Source organism: Vombatus ursinus, unplaced genomic scaffold (assembly GCF_900497805.2).
Source record: "Vombatus ursinus unplaced genomic scaffold, bare-nosed wombat genome assembly UNPS02014832.1, whole genome shotgun sequence".
NCBI classification, from domain to species: domain Eukaryota; kingdom Metazoa; phylum Chordata; class Mammalia; order Diprotodontia; family Vombatidae; genus Vombatus; species Vombatus ursinus.
The window spans coordinates 49,440,768-49,461,556 of NW_020954610.1; the positions used below are offsets into that span (position 1 = coordinate 49,440,768).

General features: G+C 32.9%; 1 protein-coding gene across 7 annotated transcripts in view; it reads left to right on the forward strand.

The window, feature by feature from the left end:
* The window catches only part of MRTFB (myocardin related transcription factor B), a 253,599-nt gene that overhangs the window by 174,183 nt on the left and 58,627 nt on the right, over positions 1-20,789 (forward strand). For all 7 annotated transcript variants that reach the window (XM_027839253.1, XM_027839256.1, XM_027839252.1 and 4 more), the window contains 5 exons: positions 8,960-9,025; positions 11,386-11,441; positions 12,584-12,659; positions 14,830-14,991; positions 16,091-16,269. In XM_027839253.1, the coding sequence (XP_027695054.1) occupies positions 8,960-9,025; positions 11,386-11,441; positions 12,584-12,659; positions 14,830-14,991; positions 16,091-16,269 (539 nt within the window). The remainder of the gene's footprint in view (positions 1-8,959; positions 9,026-11,385; positions 11,442-12,583; positions 12,660-14,829; positions 14,992-16,090; positions 16,270-20,789) is intronic.

Here is a 20,789-nt window from a genome sequence, read left to right on the forward strand (position 1 = left end):
AACATTTCTGTTGGGCAGGGAGTATAAGTATTATTCCCATTTTACAACTGAGGAAATAGAGACTCAGAGAAATAAAATGACTTTCCCAAGATCACACACCTACTAGTCGTCTAAGGTTCTTTTATTCTTCTTGGCAGCCCTAGTGCAATCAGCATGCCAGCTCATCCCCTCATTCTCAGAAGCCTTCGGTAGTGGAGAAGAAAGTTTGTTTTAATCTCTAGAAATCTTTTCCATTTTTCTTGTTTGTTGTCCTACCCTTTTGTTCTTTTTTTCCTATTATTAAATTTTATTTTTAATTTATGGAATAAAACAAACATTTTTATAACATAGTACAATTAAAAAGATGCTTGCACATTAAACTGCAAATCTACTGTGCACAACTTGCTATTCCTTTCAAATATCCAACAAAATTATCACGTAAATTTCTTTTTTTTTTTTCCTTCATTCTACCTTCCTCCCCTACCCTAGACATGGCTAACATTAGACATAAATAGATATCTGTATGTGTTAAGTTGTTCTGTACATACTTCTATTTATCAATCCTTTCTCTGGATGTAGATAGATTCTTTCTTCATATGTCCTTTTTAGTTAACTTGGGTATTTATAATAGTCAAAATAACTTACTCATCCAAAGTTGTTCTTAAAACAATATTGCTGTTACTGTATACAGTATTCTCTTGGTTCTGCTCATTTCGTTCTTCATTATTTTGTGTAAGTCTTTTCATGTTTTTCTAAAAACCATTTAGCTTATCATTTCTTATAGCATAGTAGCATTTCATCACAGTCATATATCACAACTTGTTTAGCCATTCTCCGGTTGATGGGCATCCCTACAATTTCCAGTTCTTTGCCGCACAAAGAAAGCTCCTATAAACATTTTAGAACATATAGGTTCTTTTTCTTTTTATCTAATTACCTTCAGAAATGGACCAAGTAGTAGTATTGCTGGGTAATAGAGTATAGGTAGTTTAATAACTCCTGGACATAATTCCAGATTGCTTTCCAAAATGGTTGGATCAGTTCATAGTTCCACCAATAATGAATTAGTGTCTCAGTTTTTCAACATCCTCTCCAACATTTGTCACTTTCCCCTTCTATCATTTTAGCTAATCTGATAAGTGTAAAATGATGTCTCAAGGTTGTTTTCATTTGCATTTCTCTAATCAATAATGATTTAGAGCATTTTTTTCATATGACTATAAATTGTTTTGATTTCTTTTGGAAAATTGCCTGTTCATATCCTTTGACCATTATTTATCAATTGGGGAATGACTTGTATTCTCATAGATTTGACAAAGTTCGTTATAAATTTTAGATATGAGACCTTTGTCTGATAAACTATCTTTAAATTTTTTTCTAATTTTCTTCTTTCTGATCTTGGTTACATTTTTTTATTTGTACAAAACCTTTTTAATTTAATGTAATCGAAATTACCATTTTACACCTAATTTTGCTATATCTTGTTTATGCATAAATTGTTCCATAAATCTGATAAGTAATATGTTCTGTATTTTTCTAATGTTCTTGTAAAATTTCTGTTTATATCTAGGTCATAGATCCATTTTGACCTTATCTAGATAAGTGATATAAGATGTTGGTCTATGCCCAGTTTCTGCCGTACTGCTCTCCAGTTTTCCCAACAATTTTTACCAAATAAGGAATTCTTATCCCAAAATCTTAAGTCTTTACACTTGCAAATATAAGGTTATTATGTTTATTTGCTGCTGTTAATTGTATGTGTACTATATTCCATTGATCTGTCTTTTTGGTGCCCTTGGGATGACTTTACTTAGATGTTTTGTCAAGCTTTCTTTAAATGTATTTTACCCTTCACTGCTTCTTTCTGCTTTTTGAGATGATACTACTTATAATTATCCATCATCTTTCTGTCTTAGATTTTACAAACAAGTTTATATTCTACCCCAGTATTACCTTTGGCAAACATCTCTCTCCATTTGGCAAGTAAGCCAGGTGTTTGCTGACCAGTCTCTTTGTTGTGGCAATTAATTTACACTGTTCAAACTTCTATCTAAAGTTATTATAATCGTTGTCATTTCTATTGTGTTTCTCATTTTTTTGATAGTCAATTACTACTTTGGTTTGAGATTGAGTTGTTTCTCTTGTATACCATCTTTTAAAAAATTATTATTCTTTTTAGTACTTTTCATCTTAGCTCTGACAAGTTAATATTCTAATTGTGCACAGAAAGCTGATGACTCCCACTTCAATAGCAAGTTTTTTCCTATCTTTTAGGATATCCATTTCATTTTTTGTGGTGTCATTCAATGTTTGCTTCATCTAGCAACAACCAATTCTTTATTCAAAGAAAGTGTTCATGATATAAAGGTGTTCTAAGTCTTTGTCCTCTACCAGTTTTTTCTGAACCATGCATTCCCACTTATTTCTCCTGATCTTCACCTTTTCCTGCCTTTGCATTGAAATCACCAAGTATCAAAATACATATTGATTTAATTTGCATGGTTATATCAAGTTCTTTGTAGAATTTCTCTGTCTTCATGCTCAGCAACTTGATGTTGATGTATAAGCTACAGTTGTTTTTATGATGGTTTTGTGCAAATATTTTTCCTTAGTTCTGCAATATGTGGTGACCAGTATCCCATGAAATGTTTCTTATTGCCTTTGGGGATATAACACAACCTACTCCATCACCTCCTTTCTTTGCCTCTCCAAGGAGAATATATGAACCATCCTTTCATTTAACTATAATTTCTTTCTTTCTTTGAATTCCATTTATAGCAACAATGTCGGGGTTGATATATGTCTAGCAGCAATATGTCTACTTGGTCGTTGCACAAAGATATTATAATCAGAGTACCAGTAATCAAATAAATATTCATAGGTGGTATAAAAACTGCAATTCTTAATAGTTTCTGCTCCCTTTTCTACCATTCTGCCACTATCTGGAGAAGCAGAAAACTGAGAAGCCCAGGACTAAGAACTATTTTGTATTTTTCTTTGTTTCATAGGTTGCTATGGTCAGAAAAAATTCATCATCAGATGACCAGACTACTGGCGATGAGTCTCTTCGTATTTAGTTAGGTCCTCAGGAAATAGAAGCTATCTGTTGCCAGGGTCATGTGAGAAATTTTTCCAACATGGTAGAGTCTATCAGAGCTTATACTCTACTGGCATCATCTTTGAGAACCCAAGATCACCTCCATGCCATGTAGAACCATCGTAGAGGTTTAAATTTAAAGTTCTCACAAAATTCAGAATATGAAATAGAGATATAGATCATGCCAGGAAAGGTATAAGTCAGATACCGTAATTTAGAGCTTTAAGGGATCTTAGGTGTCATCTAATCCCATTCCCTCATTTTACAGAAGAAGAAATTGAAGCTTATAGGATTAAGTAACTTGCCTAAGGATTTCTTCCCAGGTCCTCTCACTCCTTGCCCATTGCTTTTTCTATGGTTAACAAACCAAAATGGCTCCAGAGAGGAACTTTCTGTGTTACAGGGACCACTTGGAAGGTATTTATACCTGTGAATAAAAAACTTTAGAACTACTTAAAGAAACTAATAAATATTTTAATGTTAAAATCTATCACAATAAATTTTGCTGATACTTAGAAACATTGCTAATAGGACTACCAAATTTTTGAACCTTTTTGAAGTATCTTTTCAGTTACAGTCTTCATTAAGTATTTAAGGCAACAAGCCTTTACTATAAAGAAAACTCAAAGAGTTTCTGTTAGGTCTTGATTAAACATTTGTTCTCCCTACCTTAATCTTTTTTATATTAAGTTTTACTCATTATTAAACAGGTGCTACCAGGTAACTTGATTTTAACTAATAATAACATTCTCAAATCAGAGCTAAATTATTGTGGCTTGCAGTTTAGAGGCCAAATATTCGCTCCAGTGTTCAAACACAAAGGGTAACTTGAGGATATTAGCTTTTCTGAATTTCCTTGTTTTTACAGGTTTAAGTTGACTGCTTAATGATATTTGAATAGTACATACCAAGTTCTTGCCCAAACCCTGCCGCTTCTTACTATGTTACTCTGTGGGCTATCCTTTTTTTAACCTCAGATACTTCTTTCTAACCTTGACTACTCTTGTGTCTTAAGAATAATCCCTTGCTAGGATTATTTTCTTATTTCCTTTACCTCATTTTTTGCCTTAATATATGCCTTTATTCCTTTGAGCTAATGATTTTTAAAACATTCTCTGTTTCTGTACCTCTGTTGCTGCCTTTGGTCTGTGAAATCTCTGCCAATAGCTCTCTGTCTTTTCACCCACTCATATTTCCACATTTTATTCTAAGCAATGCCCAGCCACTCATTAGCACTTTGTTTCCTTCTGTTATCCTTTAGACTGGAAACTACCACCACTACCCATAAAAGAATAATTTCAGGTTAACCTGTTTATTTCCAGCTAACATGGCCATATGCCATGCATTCTATTTGAAAATATCACCTCAAACTTGGTTTTTCTTCACATGTGTCCTTGCAAATTGCTCAGGCAAGAGACTGTGTTTTGTTCAGACTTGCTAAATTTATACTAAACTGTTCTATATCCTTAAGGTGACATAATATTTTCTACTTGCAGTGAAATGGTATCTTTCTTTGAGCCACATCAGAAACATTTGAAATTAATTTTAATGTAATAGTTGTAAAATTGTCAGACTACGTTAGCTTAGTTCTTTTGCTTCATGTCTAAAATAATAATTTCTCTTTGGAGAACACGACACAAAAGTTAGCTGCAATATACAAAAATAGAAACATAAAAATCTTTAAAAAAAATTTTTATTTGCAGAGAGGAAACATGACGTAGTTGAATAGGAACACTGGTCTTGAAACTGGGGAAACTTGGGTTCAATTCTCCTTGGTACCTCTGATTGGCTGTATGACCATGAGCAAGTCACTTAACCTCTCTTCAGTGTTCTGAGCAATTCTCAGTACTATAAAGATGCATTGGTAGGACTTTCCTTTCCTGGGAGTTCTTTAATACCAACAGGTATTTAGGTCCAGTCCCTATACCTAAAAATATTTTCCCTATGATACATCTTGAATTAAATCTTTTTCCCAGCTCCTTGAAGGACATGTAAAGTAGAAAATGTAATCAATAACAAAGATAAGAGGAACCAAATGAAGAAGCATTTGAAATTCAGCAATTGAGAAACTGTTTAAGTATTTAAATAGCAGCAGTTGAACAAAATCAATGCATTTCTAAGTGAAAATTGATCCTAAAACACCAATTTGGTGCTACAGCGCAGATATGAAGTAGTTCAGCTAACACAATACCACTCCAAGTACCTTACTTCTGTTGTTGTTTTTTTTTTAAGCTAGCTGTGAGGATTAGATTTTGTTGGTTTTTAACGGCTTTCCAATTTCTCAGTTGTGGGAGACACAATATTAGGGGATTATAAAAATATTATATTGAAATAAGATTCAGTAGTATTTTTGAGTGGGGAATTTGTGTTTGTGTACTCACAAACCCACATTTCTTTAGAAATATAAAAAATATTTATCTTTTTAATTTTGTGATTAAAGAACATAGCATTTTACATATGTTTCATCAAGAAAGGGAGACACCTATGACCCTCTATTAACTTGAGATAATTTATTAGTAAAGACAACTATATTTCCAGTGCTGGTTAATGTGATAGTGCCTGTATAAAAAGCACTGGATAAAAAAGTATAAAAGTCTGGAATTCAGGCCACATAGGGAAAAGTGATTTCTGATAAGCACATTATAGTAGGTATAATTTCAGCTCCTTTGATTAAGTCCTTAGTCTGGAAATTAACAGTTTTTCTGGAATTCTGATTGTGGCTGTGGCCAGTTGTGCTTATTTGTACAATAAACGTGCTAAGTATGTTTTCTGTCAACAAGATTTTCCGATAATACAAATCCTGTGTGAAGCTAAAAATGTTGATTTTATATAGTCATTCTTGGAAACTGAGTAATGTGTGAATTTTTTTTAATAAAACTTTTTCTTAAAAATATCAAAGAGTGCTGAGCTCTATTTATATTAATAAGCTTCTCAATTGCAGGGTTTGTGCCAAAGCTATCTTTTTTATCTTTGCTGTCTAACAGTACATTGTTCCTAATGAATTTTTAATAAATGTTTGGTTTAGCAAAATGTCAAGATTCTTACAAAAGTACTTTTTTATTATCTTATAAATGCTCTACTTCCCAAGTCTTGATGATGATGAATGTGCACTGACATGCTCACTTGCTTGCTTATCTTCCTTTGCCCAGTAGCATGTCCTTGCTTAATGGCTGTACCTAAGGCATATTTCAAAGCTAATTGGCTAGTGAGAGACAGACTCTAAGATACTGGTACCAACTGAGCTAAGCAGCCAGAATGAAAGTGAAGAATGAAGGTATCAATACTGTTACCCTCTCACATGACAAGCAAGCACTCTTTCATGTCTTTCTTACCCCATGGTGATATAGTATTATTTGTCCTTATTGTCTAATATGATGCTGCTGGTAATATGTTTTCAGTATGTGGACATAAATGGAGAAATTAACAGCTAGTAACCAAAAGTCACACAAAGCTTTTGTAGTTGTTTGTGGATTTGACTCTTAGAATTATGTTCTTCCTAATGCCTTCACTTACATTCTGTTTATAACTATTGTATGTCACAATCTGTCTGCTTTGTTTCTCATCTTTGTTGGCCCCTCATTACATAGCACAGTGCTTTGTACATAGAAGATGCTCAAAAATATTTGGTCAAATGAACTCACGTGTCAGGGAATTGATAGAAAATAATTATTATTTGAGTAATAGTGTGTGCAAGACAATAAGTATCTCCTGTTGCTTAGAGAAAATATTTAAGCAATGATAAATTTAATGGAAAGATCACTTCTCAATCTCCAGACAGAACTACTATAATAAAATATGAAACATTTTGTCTTGGAACATAATAGCTAGAAAGTGGGATGTAAAAGCTGAATGGTAGTATAAAAATCCCATGTTGTTGGTTATGTTACCTTAATAATAGATTGTCGAATATATCAACATTTATCATTTGTTTTCAAATATAAAGTGACAGTGTTTCTATCTGACATAAAGGGTAGCTGAAATGAACAGTGTACAATCTGTAATCTTTTTTAGTTAGTGTAATAAAAATATTAAATATCCATGGCCCATGTTTGCAAACCAAGTAATCAAAAGAACATCACTGCCCATGTTCCATGAATGTGCAGTAACTGAGATACTTCCATTTAGATACATTTGTATCACAAGATGGCTTTTTTAAAAAGTATTTTTCCTTTATCACTTCTCTTTGTTGCCTCTGTTCTTCTCCTAAGACTCTAAAGTAACAATGAAACTGATATCAGAAGTTCCCAGCAGATTTCTGCTGTCATGTTTCTGAAGGATTAGTCCCTATTTAAACCCAAGTTGTTCTCCCCTCTTTCCCTTTTCCTTTCAAAATTCCTCTTTTGTTGGATATTGCTTCTCATATTCTGAAAAGTATTGCTTTGTCTTTCATAGCCAACTGCTAAAATGTACAGCCATTTTGGTGCCATCAGTTCTACAGGTCACTTCCTGAGATTATTTTTGTTCCCAATAAAGCACAATGGGAACATACTATCCCTAAAAGCTAAAAGTTATCATGAGAGAGAACTTCGTATTGGAACACTATCAATCCAAAGTATCTCAAAACATTTTAACGTGAAAAGAATGTTTCAACAAGTATAACTTAGTAGGATATTCTTTGGCCTGTCATATCAGTGACCAGCAAGCAGCCTTTTCTATTACCCTAAACTGGATATCAATGAGGTTTTATGACCCTAACAAGCACAGCCTCATTGAATTTAGAACAGAAAGGACTTTAATGGTCATCAGATCTGGCTTCCTCATTTCGCAGAGAAGAAAACTGAGATCCGGCGAGGTCAAGTGGCTGGTGTAGGGATGTGCAGAAAATAAATATCAGCTGGAATTTGAAGCCGGATTCTCTGATTCCAAAACTCTTTTTTATTATACTGACACTTAAAATGAAACTCAAACAGATAAGAAAATTATCTTTTACAAATAACTCATATTTTCTTTTTGAAATAAGTTACTTTTCAAGATAAAAATGTTTTGAAACACTAAAATAATTGCTTCACAGCTGAATTCTTAATGAGATGTCTCAGAATTTACACATTTCATATTAAAGCCACATTTGATGTTGGTTGGAGTCCTTAACAGAATATTTGGAGTCTTATTAAACAAAATTGATTTCTTCATTTAATGGCATATTTAGTATTCTCAACCAGCTCTCAAAGTTTGGCATCTTAGGCCAAAATGATAAAGCATTTTACAAATTCCAGAATGGAATGTAGTATTGTTATTTCTATGCAACAATAATCAGACTTTAGACTAAGAACTCAGTTTATATTTTGGGGGTTCTAGTATTTCAAAAAAGCACACAGGGATGTCAACCTTATTCTTATTATGCATTTTTATTCTTTATTTAAAGATAATATGAATTTATTCATGCTGGGGAAAATACAAAATTAAGTTAATCTTTCCATAAGAAAAGTTTTTTCATTAAATAGTTATTTGAAGGAATTTTTGTGTTTCTAAGAATTGCTCCCACATCTTAACTTAGATTTATAACCTCTTGTTTACTATATATGTGATCTTTAAACAGCAAATATAATAGTTAAAAACTAGGAGAATTCAGAATTTCATTAGAGAATGATATAAAGACTTTTAGTTATAAAAATTACAGTGAATTAACTTTAGAGTTCATTTTATTTTTTAAAAATCATTCTATCAATTAAAAAAAAGTTTTTATTAAGCACCTCCTATGTGTCAGGAATGAAGACCACAAGTTAGTTATATTCTGCCTGTCTGGTTATAGTCTAAATAGATGGCCAAATGTCACTATTTGCTTGGCAATTATTAAAATTTAACTGTAGAACTTAACTGTATCTTTCCAGAATTTATTGTATTGGCTCTTGAAATCTCACATTAATTATTTTTTCTTTTTTCTAGTATTACAGTTGAGGCTACAACAACGAAGGACAAGGGAACAGCTAGTGGACCAGGGCATCATGCCACGTAAGACATACTTTATAAGAGTCACTTAAAATTCAGACCTACAACAATAGCTGTCAAAATGAACTTGTCTAAGAAGAGAATTTATAATAACAGAATCGTTGATGATAACCATTTAATACAAAGTAAATTCATAAGTGGAGTTTTTAGGGGTCAAAAAATCCTGTCCTGAAAAAGTGTTGGTGTGGAGATTTGCAGGGAGTAGGAGGGCACTGCATCATGGGGTAATTTTACTCCAGACCCATCATTGTTGGTAATTCCTAGTGAGAGGAAGCATGATATCATAGATAAAGAGTTGGCTTCAGAGTCAGTAAGACCTGGGTTCAAGTATTGCTGTGACCCTATGCAAGTCACTTAATCATAGTGCCCCAGGCAGCTGACTCATGAAGATATTTATGTATCTATATACAGAGATACACGCAAACCATATGTGTGTGTGTATATATATATATATACACACACACACACACACACACACGCATACACACAGAGAAACTGTTGCAGAACAGTTGCTGATGGGCATTTGTTGAGGGATTTCCTCACCAATAGTATTTAAATTACTTTTTGAGAAAATATATATTCCTTAAAAGAATAGTTTGAGTTTTCTTATATAAAATCATTGCAAATCTTTAAAAGATAATTGTCTAATGAATTTTTTTTTTTGCTTTTACACAATGGTTGAAAAACTTATTTTCATATTAGATTAACTGTACTTTATATAAAGGACTTGTGCTTACCTAGATGTGTTTAAGTAAGCCAAGTATAAAATCCTAAGCTTGTGTTCATGATGTCATTAAAATGATACATTTCTGTTGCAGTTATATAGTTTATATAACCAAATGTGCCTAAATTATGGAAATGTACATTTAAAAGTTTTGTGGTATGCCCCAGATTGTATTCTTTTTGGAGGTTTTTAGAGAATCACATACGGTTATTTCCTTAATTATGTATTTATAAATTGACCCCTTCCAAAAAGCAATTTCATTTCCAGCCTAAAAATTCTGAGGCAGAATTAATTCTCCCCAAATTTCTCTGTCATTGAGAGTGATCTTTTTCTTCTATATAGTTATATAATTTTTCTCTTCATTTGATAAAAATTTTTTACCTCTTGCATTGTGATTAAGACAAAAGCTGGTATGATAATCTTCATAGCCACATCACTACAACAAGCTTTACTATCAGTCAATTGGGCAGGAATATGCAAATGAATTGACTATGATGTTCAAGCAGTCACTTGCCCAAACCTGCTTTTGGGAGCTAGGCACAGGTCAGGCCTGGCACACATACATAGGTTTGGCTCCTATGAACCTTTGCAGAGTCCCAAGCATCAGAGCTCAAAATAACACTATAGTTTTCAAGAGCTGACCAGTCCAGGTCTGGAGGTGAAAGATCAGCCCACGTAAGATTAGTCATATGCTTCAAGTACAAAATAGTCAATAGTGATAAATGTGTTACGTGTACATGGTGGTAGATGCTCTGCCGAAAAACAAAAAATAGAAGAAACGACTAATTCGAATCCAAAATGTGTACTATTTTGATAAACACTCCTTTGCATCATTAGGGTGATTTTCACTAAGTTGATATTCCAGTTAAAAATTCACTTATCAGACATGTGAGTAGCTGTCTTTTTGAAGGAGTTTAATAGTCTCTTTGTTTAGGTTCAAACTATGTCATAGAGCTTTTGGAATCCATGAGTATTCTGCACTTTATCCCATATAACCAGGTAATCTTGCTTTGCATAGCTATGTAGGGAAATGTGGGATTTGGAGCCAGAAGACTTGTATTAGAATTCTAGTTCTGTCACTTTGAACTTTAGTGACATTTGGCACAAATTTTCCTCATCTGTAAAATGAGCATATAGGACTAGATTCCTTTGAACTAGAAATATGTGATCCTATGATCCTGGTACTCTGGTCATACATTTACAAAATAAAGAAAAGCAATAGTAGATAAGAAAATCCTCACAGTGCTAATTTGAATCATCTGAATTTGTCTGGTATATTGGCTGGAACACTAACTTTGCCATTGTTTTGCTTGTTAATACATGATCCATACTTTTAATTCACTCTTGTTTTATATTACTTGATACAAATAACTAACTCAAACAAATATTGATTAAGCACATGGTAAATTTAAAAAATCTTTGAAAATACTCATCTCAGCCCATAAGAGTTAAAATTTTTCAATGAGCTAACTCCTTAAATAACTCAGTAAATAACCTGTATTATTTAGACAAGAAGAAGCCAATAAGAAACATAAATATATAATGGTTTATAAGATTTAACTTTTAAAATAGTAATTCCCTGTACTGATGTTAGGAAAATCTTTTCCTGTTAAAGTAACTATTTATTTTCTCTTCACAGCATTAAAGAGTCCAGCGGCATTCCATGAGCAGATAAAAAGCTTAGAAAGAGCCAGAGTAAGAAATTTGATTCAAAATGCTTTATTTCTGGGTATTCCAAAGTACCTGCAGACAGGAAGTGGACATATTGCTAGAATCTGAGATTTTAAACAACTCATATTCAACATAAAATAATAATGTCGTATGACAGTTAAACTTTAAAGGTTTGTGAAAAAATTAATGACAGCCAACTTTTTTTTTAAGCTAGTAATGTATACTCATTACAGAATTGACCTATTTCTTCTTCCTGGTCTGCAGGGCATAGCAGTACATTTTTTGGACATGTGTTCGGAGAGGTTGGGGGCGGGGGGATCTTCCATCTTCCTTCCTGTAGAAATGATGCATTCTCACTCCCACTCACAAACCCACAAAGGACTTTTCTCACAGAAGTTACATTACCTGTATCTCTGAACCAAGAGTGGTAGAATCAGGCTGAATGAAAGACAATATTAGGCTTATTCAGATTTGTGTTTAGTATTCAAATTTCAAATCTATCTCCTTTATAACATAATAGTTAATAAATATGATGGTTCATAATTTTTGCTTTAGAAAAATAATTTGCATGTATCTATGTCCCATCCCTATGGACCTCTTGGAAAATTACTTCCATGTCATTTACATAAATATTCAGGGAAGTCTAAAAAAATATTTTGACTCGAGAACTTTTTCAAGATATCTAGGAGTTTACCATTATGTTCTAATTGAAGGGCAAAAAAAAATCTTAAACCTGTGTATTCTTTGCCTTAAGTTAAGGAAAATAATGCCATACATATAAAACAAAACCATATTAAACATATTAGAAAATTTCTCATTACACAGGTTTCTTAACCTTCTTGTAGATATATTTTGTTAACTTATTACCCTGAAACATATTCTTTTAGTGTTGAAGTACATTTTCTGAGGATATAAGGTTATATTTTAACACTTGGTGTTAACATTTAATACTGTAGCTATTCATTTGTCGCTTCTTCCATTCATAATACCAATACCTAATATGACAGTATTTAAAGTTATGAATAATGTGATGCCTCCTACTTTCTCTTTTTCCTCTCATATGCATGAATATAATAGAGGACTTGGGTTGATATAAATATGCCAAAAAAACTCAAAATCTAGTTCATAATAAAATGGAACTAGATCTTTTTTTTTTCTTTTTAAAGACTGAAAATTTTCTGAAGCACAAGATACGTAGTCGACCAGATCGTTCCGAACTTGTCAGAATGCACATTTTGGAAGGTAAGGGCCATCTGGTAACTTAATTTCTTAACAAAAAAGAGATAATTACACCATTAATTTTCATTTTAACAACTCTGAGAGCTACAAAAATTAGATGGAAGCAAAAGACCCAGTAATTTCTATTGTTAGTATTAAAAAAAAAAATCAACTAATCCTACCACTGGTACTGTAGGTGTCTCTATTGCACTGTTCAAAGTACTTGAAAAGCCTTTTTGAATGCTAGGCAACCCTATTATGTGGTTATCTCTTCTCATAAACTCTGTTGAAGACTTTCAGAATTATTCATGACTGTAGATGAAGTAACCATAAAGAGGGAGAAGAAAGCGTTCCTCCCAACACACCCAGTTTTCCTAAGCTTTGCTCTTTATTCTCACATGAGACCTTTAGGCCAAGAAACTAGTCATAAAATAAGCTGGAATCATCAACATTTTTTAGAATAAGATCTGTTTTTCACTTTCTGTAACTGGAATGTTCATAAGTCTTGGGAAGAGGACCATGTAAGCAGCTTCAGAGTCTTGAAACTTGACTGGCAAATCATAATCAACTAGCTAGGGACTTGTACAACAAATGTCACAGACTCCTGTGAAAAGCCCTTAGTTCTGGCTTAACCTGCTGACAAGAATTATCTCCTCTTTTTCTTTTTTTTTCTGTCCTTCTTTGGGCGTTAACCATTAACAGCTTGAGGAGGGCTTTCATTCTCAAATTGAGATTTTTTTTTACTATGGAGAAAGAACTTTCCATCCATAATTTTTTAAAATAGTATAGCAGAAGAAAACAAACCCTATACTTTAAAAGTAAGCTATTTTTAGTTAAACTTTTAGCAAGCAAGATTATACATTGATTTTGAATTTAAATAACTGAGACCTAATGTCCCCAGAGGAAAAGTCAATGTTTATAATGAAGAAACTAGTACTCTTAAGTGAAGAAATATTTCTAATACCTAGGCAAGGGAAGGGAATATTAGGAAGACACTGATTAAAAAGGAGGGCTGGCTGCCATTGTTCTCCCACCTCCCATCCTAATAATAATAAGCTCATGGAAAGAGCATTTTAAGGCACCTTGGTTTTCAGTTTTCCTGCCCTTGCCATGTATGATCTTCCAGGATTTCTTAAAAAGGCCAACAACTTTCAACTTTGATTTTTTGGTAAGCACATATTATAATGAATTCTACATTTATTTATGACAATAAGACAAGACTTTGAGAGGAAGTACAAATAAGCAATAGGAAATTGAAAGAACAAAAGTTAAGCAACAAATGTATTAATGCTTTTACGTTTTCAAGAGGGAAAATTAATATTATTGTAAATTATTTTCTAAAACACAAGTGTAACTCTGATTGTACCATAGTTATTCTGTAGTACAAATACATAACAAACACAAGACGTTCTTGTTGCTCTAAGTTCAGAAGGACATCTGAAACATTCATTTGAGATGTGTGATTCAGGAACAGTCAGAAATAAACATGGATTAATTTTCATCTCCTTTCTTTCTGTCCAATTCTTTAGATATGCTTATAATCAAAAGCATCACAGAAAGGAAGAATAAAAACCCCAGATAAATGTTATATTATCCTTCCCTGAGTGATTGAGGATTGACTAATAATTATAAAATGGTAGCTGTCCCATATTCATTCACATTTATCGTGAATATTGCAGTCCACTTGAGTATTGTAATTTTCAAGTAAATCAAAAACACAGTGCCTGCCATATCAAAATTTATGTTCCAAAGGAGAACAAACCAAAAAACCAGCAGCTTCTTTTCATGGCATTAGAGTAAATTGAGAATCTACTTCTCTCAAGCCATGATTGTGTATTGATTTAACCATATGGAATAGCCTAGAAAATTGAGAAACTATATACCTACTCTTCCTTAAAGCAATCAGGAATATGAATTTTGACTTCCCGTGATAAATGATCAGGTAATTTTATATTATGCTTTTCAAACATTCAAGTTCATGTTAATTTGAGGCTCTAGAGACAATTATATATAAAATATATTCTAATATGTAAAACAGTTTATAGTTACCAGTGACCAAACAGCCATGTCATCCCCGTAAATATATTGACAACCTATGAAAATCAGATTTAAGTTAAATATGATGGTCAGAAGTAATATCATAAGATAGTAATAGTTTATTAAGTAATGATCAAAATTATCTTTCCTCTTTTAGAAACATTTGCAGAGCCCTCTCTGCAGGCTACACAGATGAAACTGAAGAGAGCTCGACTGGCAGATGATCTGAATGAGAAGATTGCTCAAAGACCTGGTCCAATGGAACTAGTGGAAAAGAACATCCTTCCTGTAGATTCCTGTGTTAAGGAAGCAATTATAGGCAAGGCTGAAAATCCTTACTACTCTAGAGAAAAGAGCTTTTAAAGAAAAACTTAAATCCAAAGCTAATAAGATTTCATTGACTGTCTCTCCACTAATATTTCCAGTTACTACTTTTTCCTCCACATTATCACAAAAATAACCTCTGTTTAATCATTGATACAAACTTGATTCCTTTCATGTTTCACAAGAAGTGGAAGCAGTCATCTGTTAATAACAATAATAATAATAACAACAATAATAATAATACCATTTGTACAGCACCTATTATGTGCCAGGCACTGTACTAAGTGCTTTTTACAAATATTATCTCATTTGATTCTTGCAACAACACCATCCCCATTTTATATATAAGGAAACTGAGGCAAATAAAGGTTAAGTGACTTGCCCAGGTCACAGATCTAGGAAATGTCTGAAGTGGACTTTGAATTCAGGTCTTCCAGACCCAGGACTCTCATGCTCTGCTACTGTCCACAGTAAATACTTTACACATTAAATTTATTCTGTCTTCATTGAGTTTCATTTTTTATATGTTTTTACAAACTACTCATTTACTTTTTAAGAAGATGAAAGCTTTTTTGGTATTGTACATGACGAAATATGAACAGCAGATGGCTCTCTATTAAAGGAAAAAGTAGGCCTCACAAATTGCATTACTACAGCACAAAGACTCATTATTTGTTTTTCTTATGGAGAATTTTTTAATGAATGTGAGGAAAATAATTTATTAAGAATTTATTACTGTTTATTTAGCTATTTAGTATAAGCTTCATTTATAAAATGCCACATTTCCAAAAATCAAGGAACACATATTACTATTTTTGCATAAACATTTAAAATTATCCTATTGCCAAATCTTACTTTAAAAGTAAATTAAATACCACTGTAAGTTCTAATAACTAATAACAAAAGGGGTTATTATGATTTCATAGACTAGTCACTAGGAGGCTATGAATGACCCAGACCTAAAGTAAGCACATCTATTTTTTTAAATGATATTTTTAAACTATCTTAGGAAGTGAAAGTTCCACCTTTCACCTTTTTCATCAGATAACTTAGCTTTTGGTACTTGAGAACACTAAAGTCATTTCTTCCTGTAGGGGTTGGACAAGAGGACTATCCCCATACTCAGGGTGATTTCTCATTTGATGAAGACAGCAGTGATGCTTTGTCTCCAGACCAACCAGCCAGCCAGGAGTCTCAGGGTTCAGCAGCTTCCCCAAGTGAGCCAAAAATCAGTGAATCACCATCTCCTGCCACCACCAATACTCCAACTCAGGTATGATTTCTGAAGTCAAAGCCACCAGAACATCTATTAGGGAGTCTTCCCATTCAGTCAGTCAATAATTGTTCATCAGATACAACCTAAGAGAGATGCAAAGAATAAGAATATGACATGGGACCCTTTAAATAAGAAGCTGAAGGAAAAAAAGACCAACTCTTGTACTCTTCATTTCATTTAAGAATAGAAACTCCTCTCCAGCTTTGATTTAGTGAGAGAGATATGACAGTAGCTGGGATCCAAGCATCTTTAATAAAGATTTGCTTTACAGCATGACCAAGTTTGTTTATGACCTTCCTCTTGCACTGGAAGCTGGAGAAGGAGGAAGCCAAGGAAAAGACTAATGTTACTGAGAATCAGATGAACCCAAAGGGAGTGCAGGGCAGTCTTACCATGTTTATTGTCCCTCATTTTGAACTGTAAAAGCAGGTCTAAAAAAGAGTATCAGGTATGCAAGTAAATAAAGTTTAAAACTTATTAACAGTTGTGTTATTTATCCCTTTGGGTACTTCATCTTTTTATCTTGCCAATTGAATCAGGTTATCAAATAGGAGTGAATATGGTCTGGCTATCATTTTTTAGTAAGAAAATTAATTCTTCATCAACTCAACCATTTAGAAAATGACCTCATAACAGTTCGCATTTCAGAAGGAGATTGATTTTCTGTTCTTTCCTGTATTTTCATTAGTTACATATTACATTTTCTAGTGTTAAGATGAAACTTTATCTCAGACTAATTTTACATGAAGAATTTTGTCCAAAGTCAGTCCTACCCAGTGGTTGACATTCCGGTGATACTTGAAATAAAATATTAATATGTATGCTTTTTCAGGAAAAATAAGTATGGTATATTCTTTGCCACAATAGTGCACATATAAGGTCCCATATCCCTTCTAAATTTAAGCAGCAATTTTGGCAACAAGTTGTACTATTACTTCATTATTAAATTCATTTAGGTAGCATGATAGCCATGTTCTTTCCCTCTACTATGTGAATACTAGTGCGTCCCTATTTCATTCAAAACACATGAATTAGGTGTCTGGAAAAATATTCACATAGTATCATCGGTAAACCTTGTTAGAGATATTCAGTCAAAAAAAATAATATGAATATATTCAAATAGTCTACATTGATGTTTAATTAATAGATAACTTCTATACTCTTTACTTAACACCTGCTTAAATGATGAATCTTTGTTGTAGGGTTTTTGAACTCAGTTCTGGTATATATGGTTTCTTTGATGAATTGTTTGCATTGCAAACAGTTGATGTGCAAAATCTGTAATTTTTTTTGAAAGAAAAGTCCTTTAAGTAGTAGGATGAGGAAAAGGAAAAATACCCATATTTAAGATCTATTTTATTTTGAACCAACTTTTTTTATAGAGAAAGACTTTGTCAATAAGATCTTTGGGATTTTTATGTATTTTTATTTTTATGTGTTCTGAAAGTAATAACACCTGAGCCTTATTTTATATTTCTTCTTATTTCTATATTACTCTTATTTAACATTATCCAAAATATTTTTGCTCATACTTCATCCAAATCTTTTATTGTAAATAAGAATGTCTATCTATGTATATTATAGATTATATTTTACTACATTGAGATATGGGGGTTTCAGATTGTTTCCTTAGGTGCCATATATGCAGTAGGTACCTTTCCCCAGTTACATATTAATTTTTTTTTTTTTTTTGGCTAGGCAGTGGGGTTAAGTGACTTGCCCAGGGTCACATAGCTAGTGTTATGTGTCTGAGGCCGGATTTGAATTCAGGTCCTTCTGACTCCAGGGTTGGTGCTCTATCCACTGTGCCACCTAGCTGCTCCCTACTTGTTAATATTTTGAAAATAAATGTGACATTGAGATTTGGCAGAGGTATAAGTAGGGAAAAAAGTATCACATGACACAGATCTTTTTAAAAAAACTTATTACTTAAACTCCAGAAAAAAAGAGGGCAGAAATTATAAAAGGGCACTACATTTGTCTGAATGTAGGCTTCCATCATTCTCATTCTCTCTCTCTCTCTCTCTCTCTCTCTCTCTCTCTCTCTCTATATATATATACACACACACATATATATATATATCTCAATCTGTCACTCTCACACACATACATACCCCACACACCCCACACCCATAAAATGAGATGTCTGAAAAGGGTGGAAAAGTATAGGTGTGAAAAGTAATACTGATTGTGTACTGCATTAGGGTTTGATATAAAGCTACATTGGAGGGGTGGGGGTAGTTAAAGATTTCTTATCTTTAGTACAATATGGCATTTTGCGTATGTTGACATTCTTCAGTTTATACAGTTACATAAGTAGAAATTGGTTCATCATATTTACATAATGAATTTCTTCATTTTAGCTTGTTTGTAAAAGCTTGTCACATTTCTTAATTACCTAAGCATCCTAGACCATATTTGCTCCAGTTTAAAATAATTACCACTTCAAGTTATATAGATCTGTGATTTAGGCACAACATTTTTCTAGTTCCCTTTGCCTCTTAGACTTCATTTTGCCTATTAAGTAGTAGTCAAGCCATGTCAAAGAATTCCTTTTAAGTCAATAAAAGTTTCAGAAACATTTTGCTGGAGGGAGAAGTGGCAATAATTCAAGATGTCTTCTTATGTCTTTTTTAGAATACATAAATACCATAGTAATAGGCCGTCTGGGGCAAAAGAAAGAAAGAAACCACTGAAACACCTAACATTCCTTACACCACAGAACATAGGAATAAAAAATTCTCACTATTTGTCAGTGTCTAAGAAAAGCTTCCTGTTACTCCTACTTCCTGTCCATAAGACAGACCCCAAGGTTAATTATTTGACAATGAGGACAACACTGTAGCACATACACCTTTTCTTTAAAATGTAAACTAAGAAAGCAAAAATCTTTTTCTAAATGGGTTTGTCATATGGTCTAGAAGATAAAGCTGCCTATCTTTCAGTATTTCTCTTTTATATTCTGATCAAAGTACAGCTGGAAAGCAGGTTTTCCAAGCCTCGATGAAGGACACACATTGCATGTGTCAGGGCTTCATTTATTTGATTTTTGAGCTAGGAAAACAAAAATCTGTGTGATTGTGAGCAGCTATCCGCAACATGGAAGCCCTAACTCTTACTGGGTCTGCCTTCACCGGGACATTGACAACTGTTTCTTAAATTTCCATTCCCTTGATGTTGACCATTGGAAAAAACGGTGTGTGTGTGTGTGTATGTGTGTGTGTGTGTGTGTGTACATACATATATACTTAGATATTTAACTGTTTCATAGAATCTGAATTGGGAGGGACCTCATTGATCATCTGTTGTGAAACCAAAAAATGGTCATCCTAAAATGTGACATGACAACTTACAATGAGAGGGAACCAAAGTCAGTCCTCTCAACTTTTGGACAGCTCCAGGTTGTTCCTTACACCAGCCTATGTTTGCCTCTTTGATAGTTCTATCCATTGTTCTTAGTTCTCTTCTTTGTGGCTCAGCAGACCAAGTCTAATGCCTTTTCCAGGTGACATTATTTATAATACTTGAAGACAAACTCTTATGTCCTCTCTAAATTTTCTTCTTCCCAAGCCAAATAATTGATTAACTTCCAAAGCATGGAAAGTATTCTGTTGTCACTAGTGACTATTTCCTATGAGATCTTTTAATCAAGTATTACAAATTTGTTGGTGATAAGTTCCAATATTTATAATATTCTCTCACAGTATGAACTACGTTAATTTCAAACAGAGTATCTGTGAAGGACCTACTTGGTAAGATGGCCTACTGCCATGTCCTACAGAGTTCCTCATAGTTTAAAGAGTATTTCTTTTAGATTATATGAGTGCCAACTGGGAAAACTTTTTGTAAAGTGAATTTGTTCCAAATAGAATAGACATTTGCTATGATATCCCCAAAGTTTGTCCTGAATATTAATACGTATTTTATGTTATAGCCCAGCTATCCAATTTTAGTATGTCCTAGAAACAGCAATGGTTTTATTCATTTTTGTGCTTCTTATCTTTAAATGTCTGTTATTATTTTCCCTGCAATTTCACTTGAATTTCTTTCTCTTTTTTTTGTTTTGTTTTGTTTTCCTTTGATCTTTTCCTGGTAGTATTGATTTCTTTTAGAAAAGTTTCTAAATTAATATGTCCTTTATTACTATTCTGAGATTCTATTTATAGATTTGTTTAACATTGTTATATTGTTGTGTGGAAATTTTGAGTCGAATAGTTTAGTGCATTTTTTAAAGTAAAATTTCTTATTGATGTACCTAAGAACTCATTTGTCCATTGAAATTTGCAAATGAAACCTATGTATTATCAATAGGAAGAATTTCCAAAGGTAACTGGTAAAAGAAAATGCATTTTATAAGCAGTGAGAAATGTTAACACTCATTGCAATCAAGTATTAATTTTCTGTTCTGTGCCACTTTCTATGGATTTTTTCATATGTTTTATGGTTATTAGTGTATCAGACAATTTCGTTTTTGTGCTTTTACTAAGTGAAAAGTTTAACTCTAGAACCATAAATGA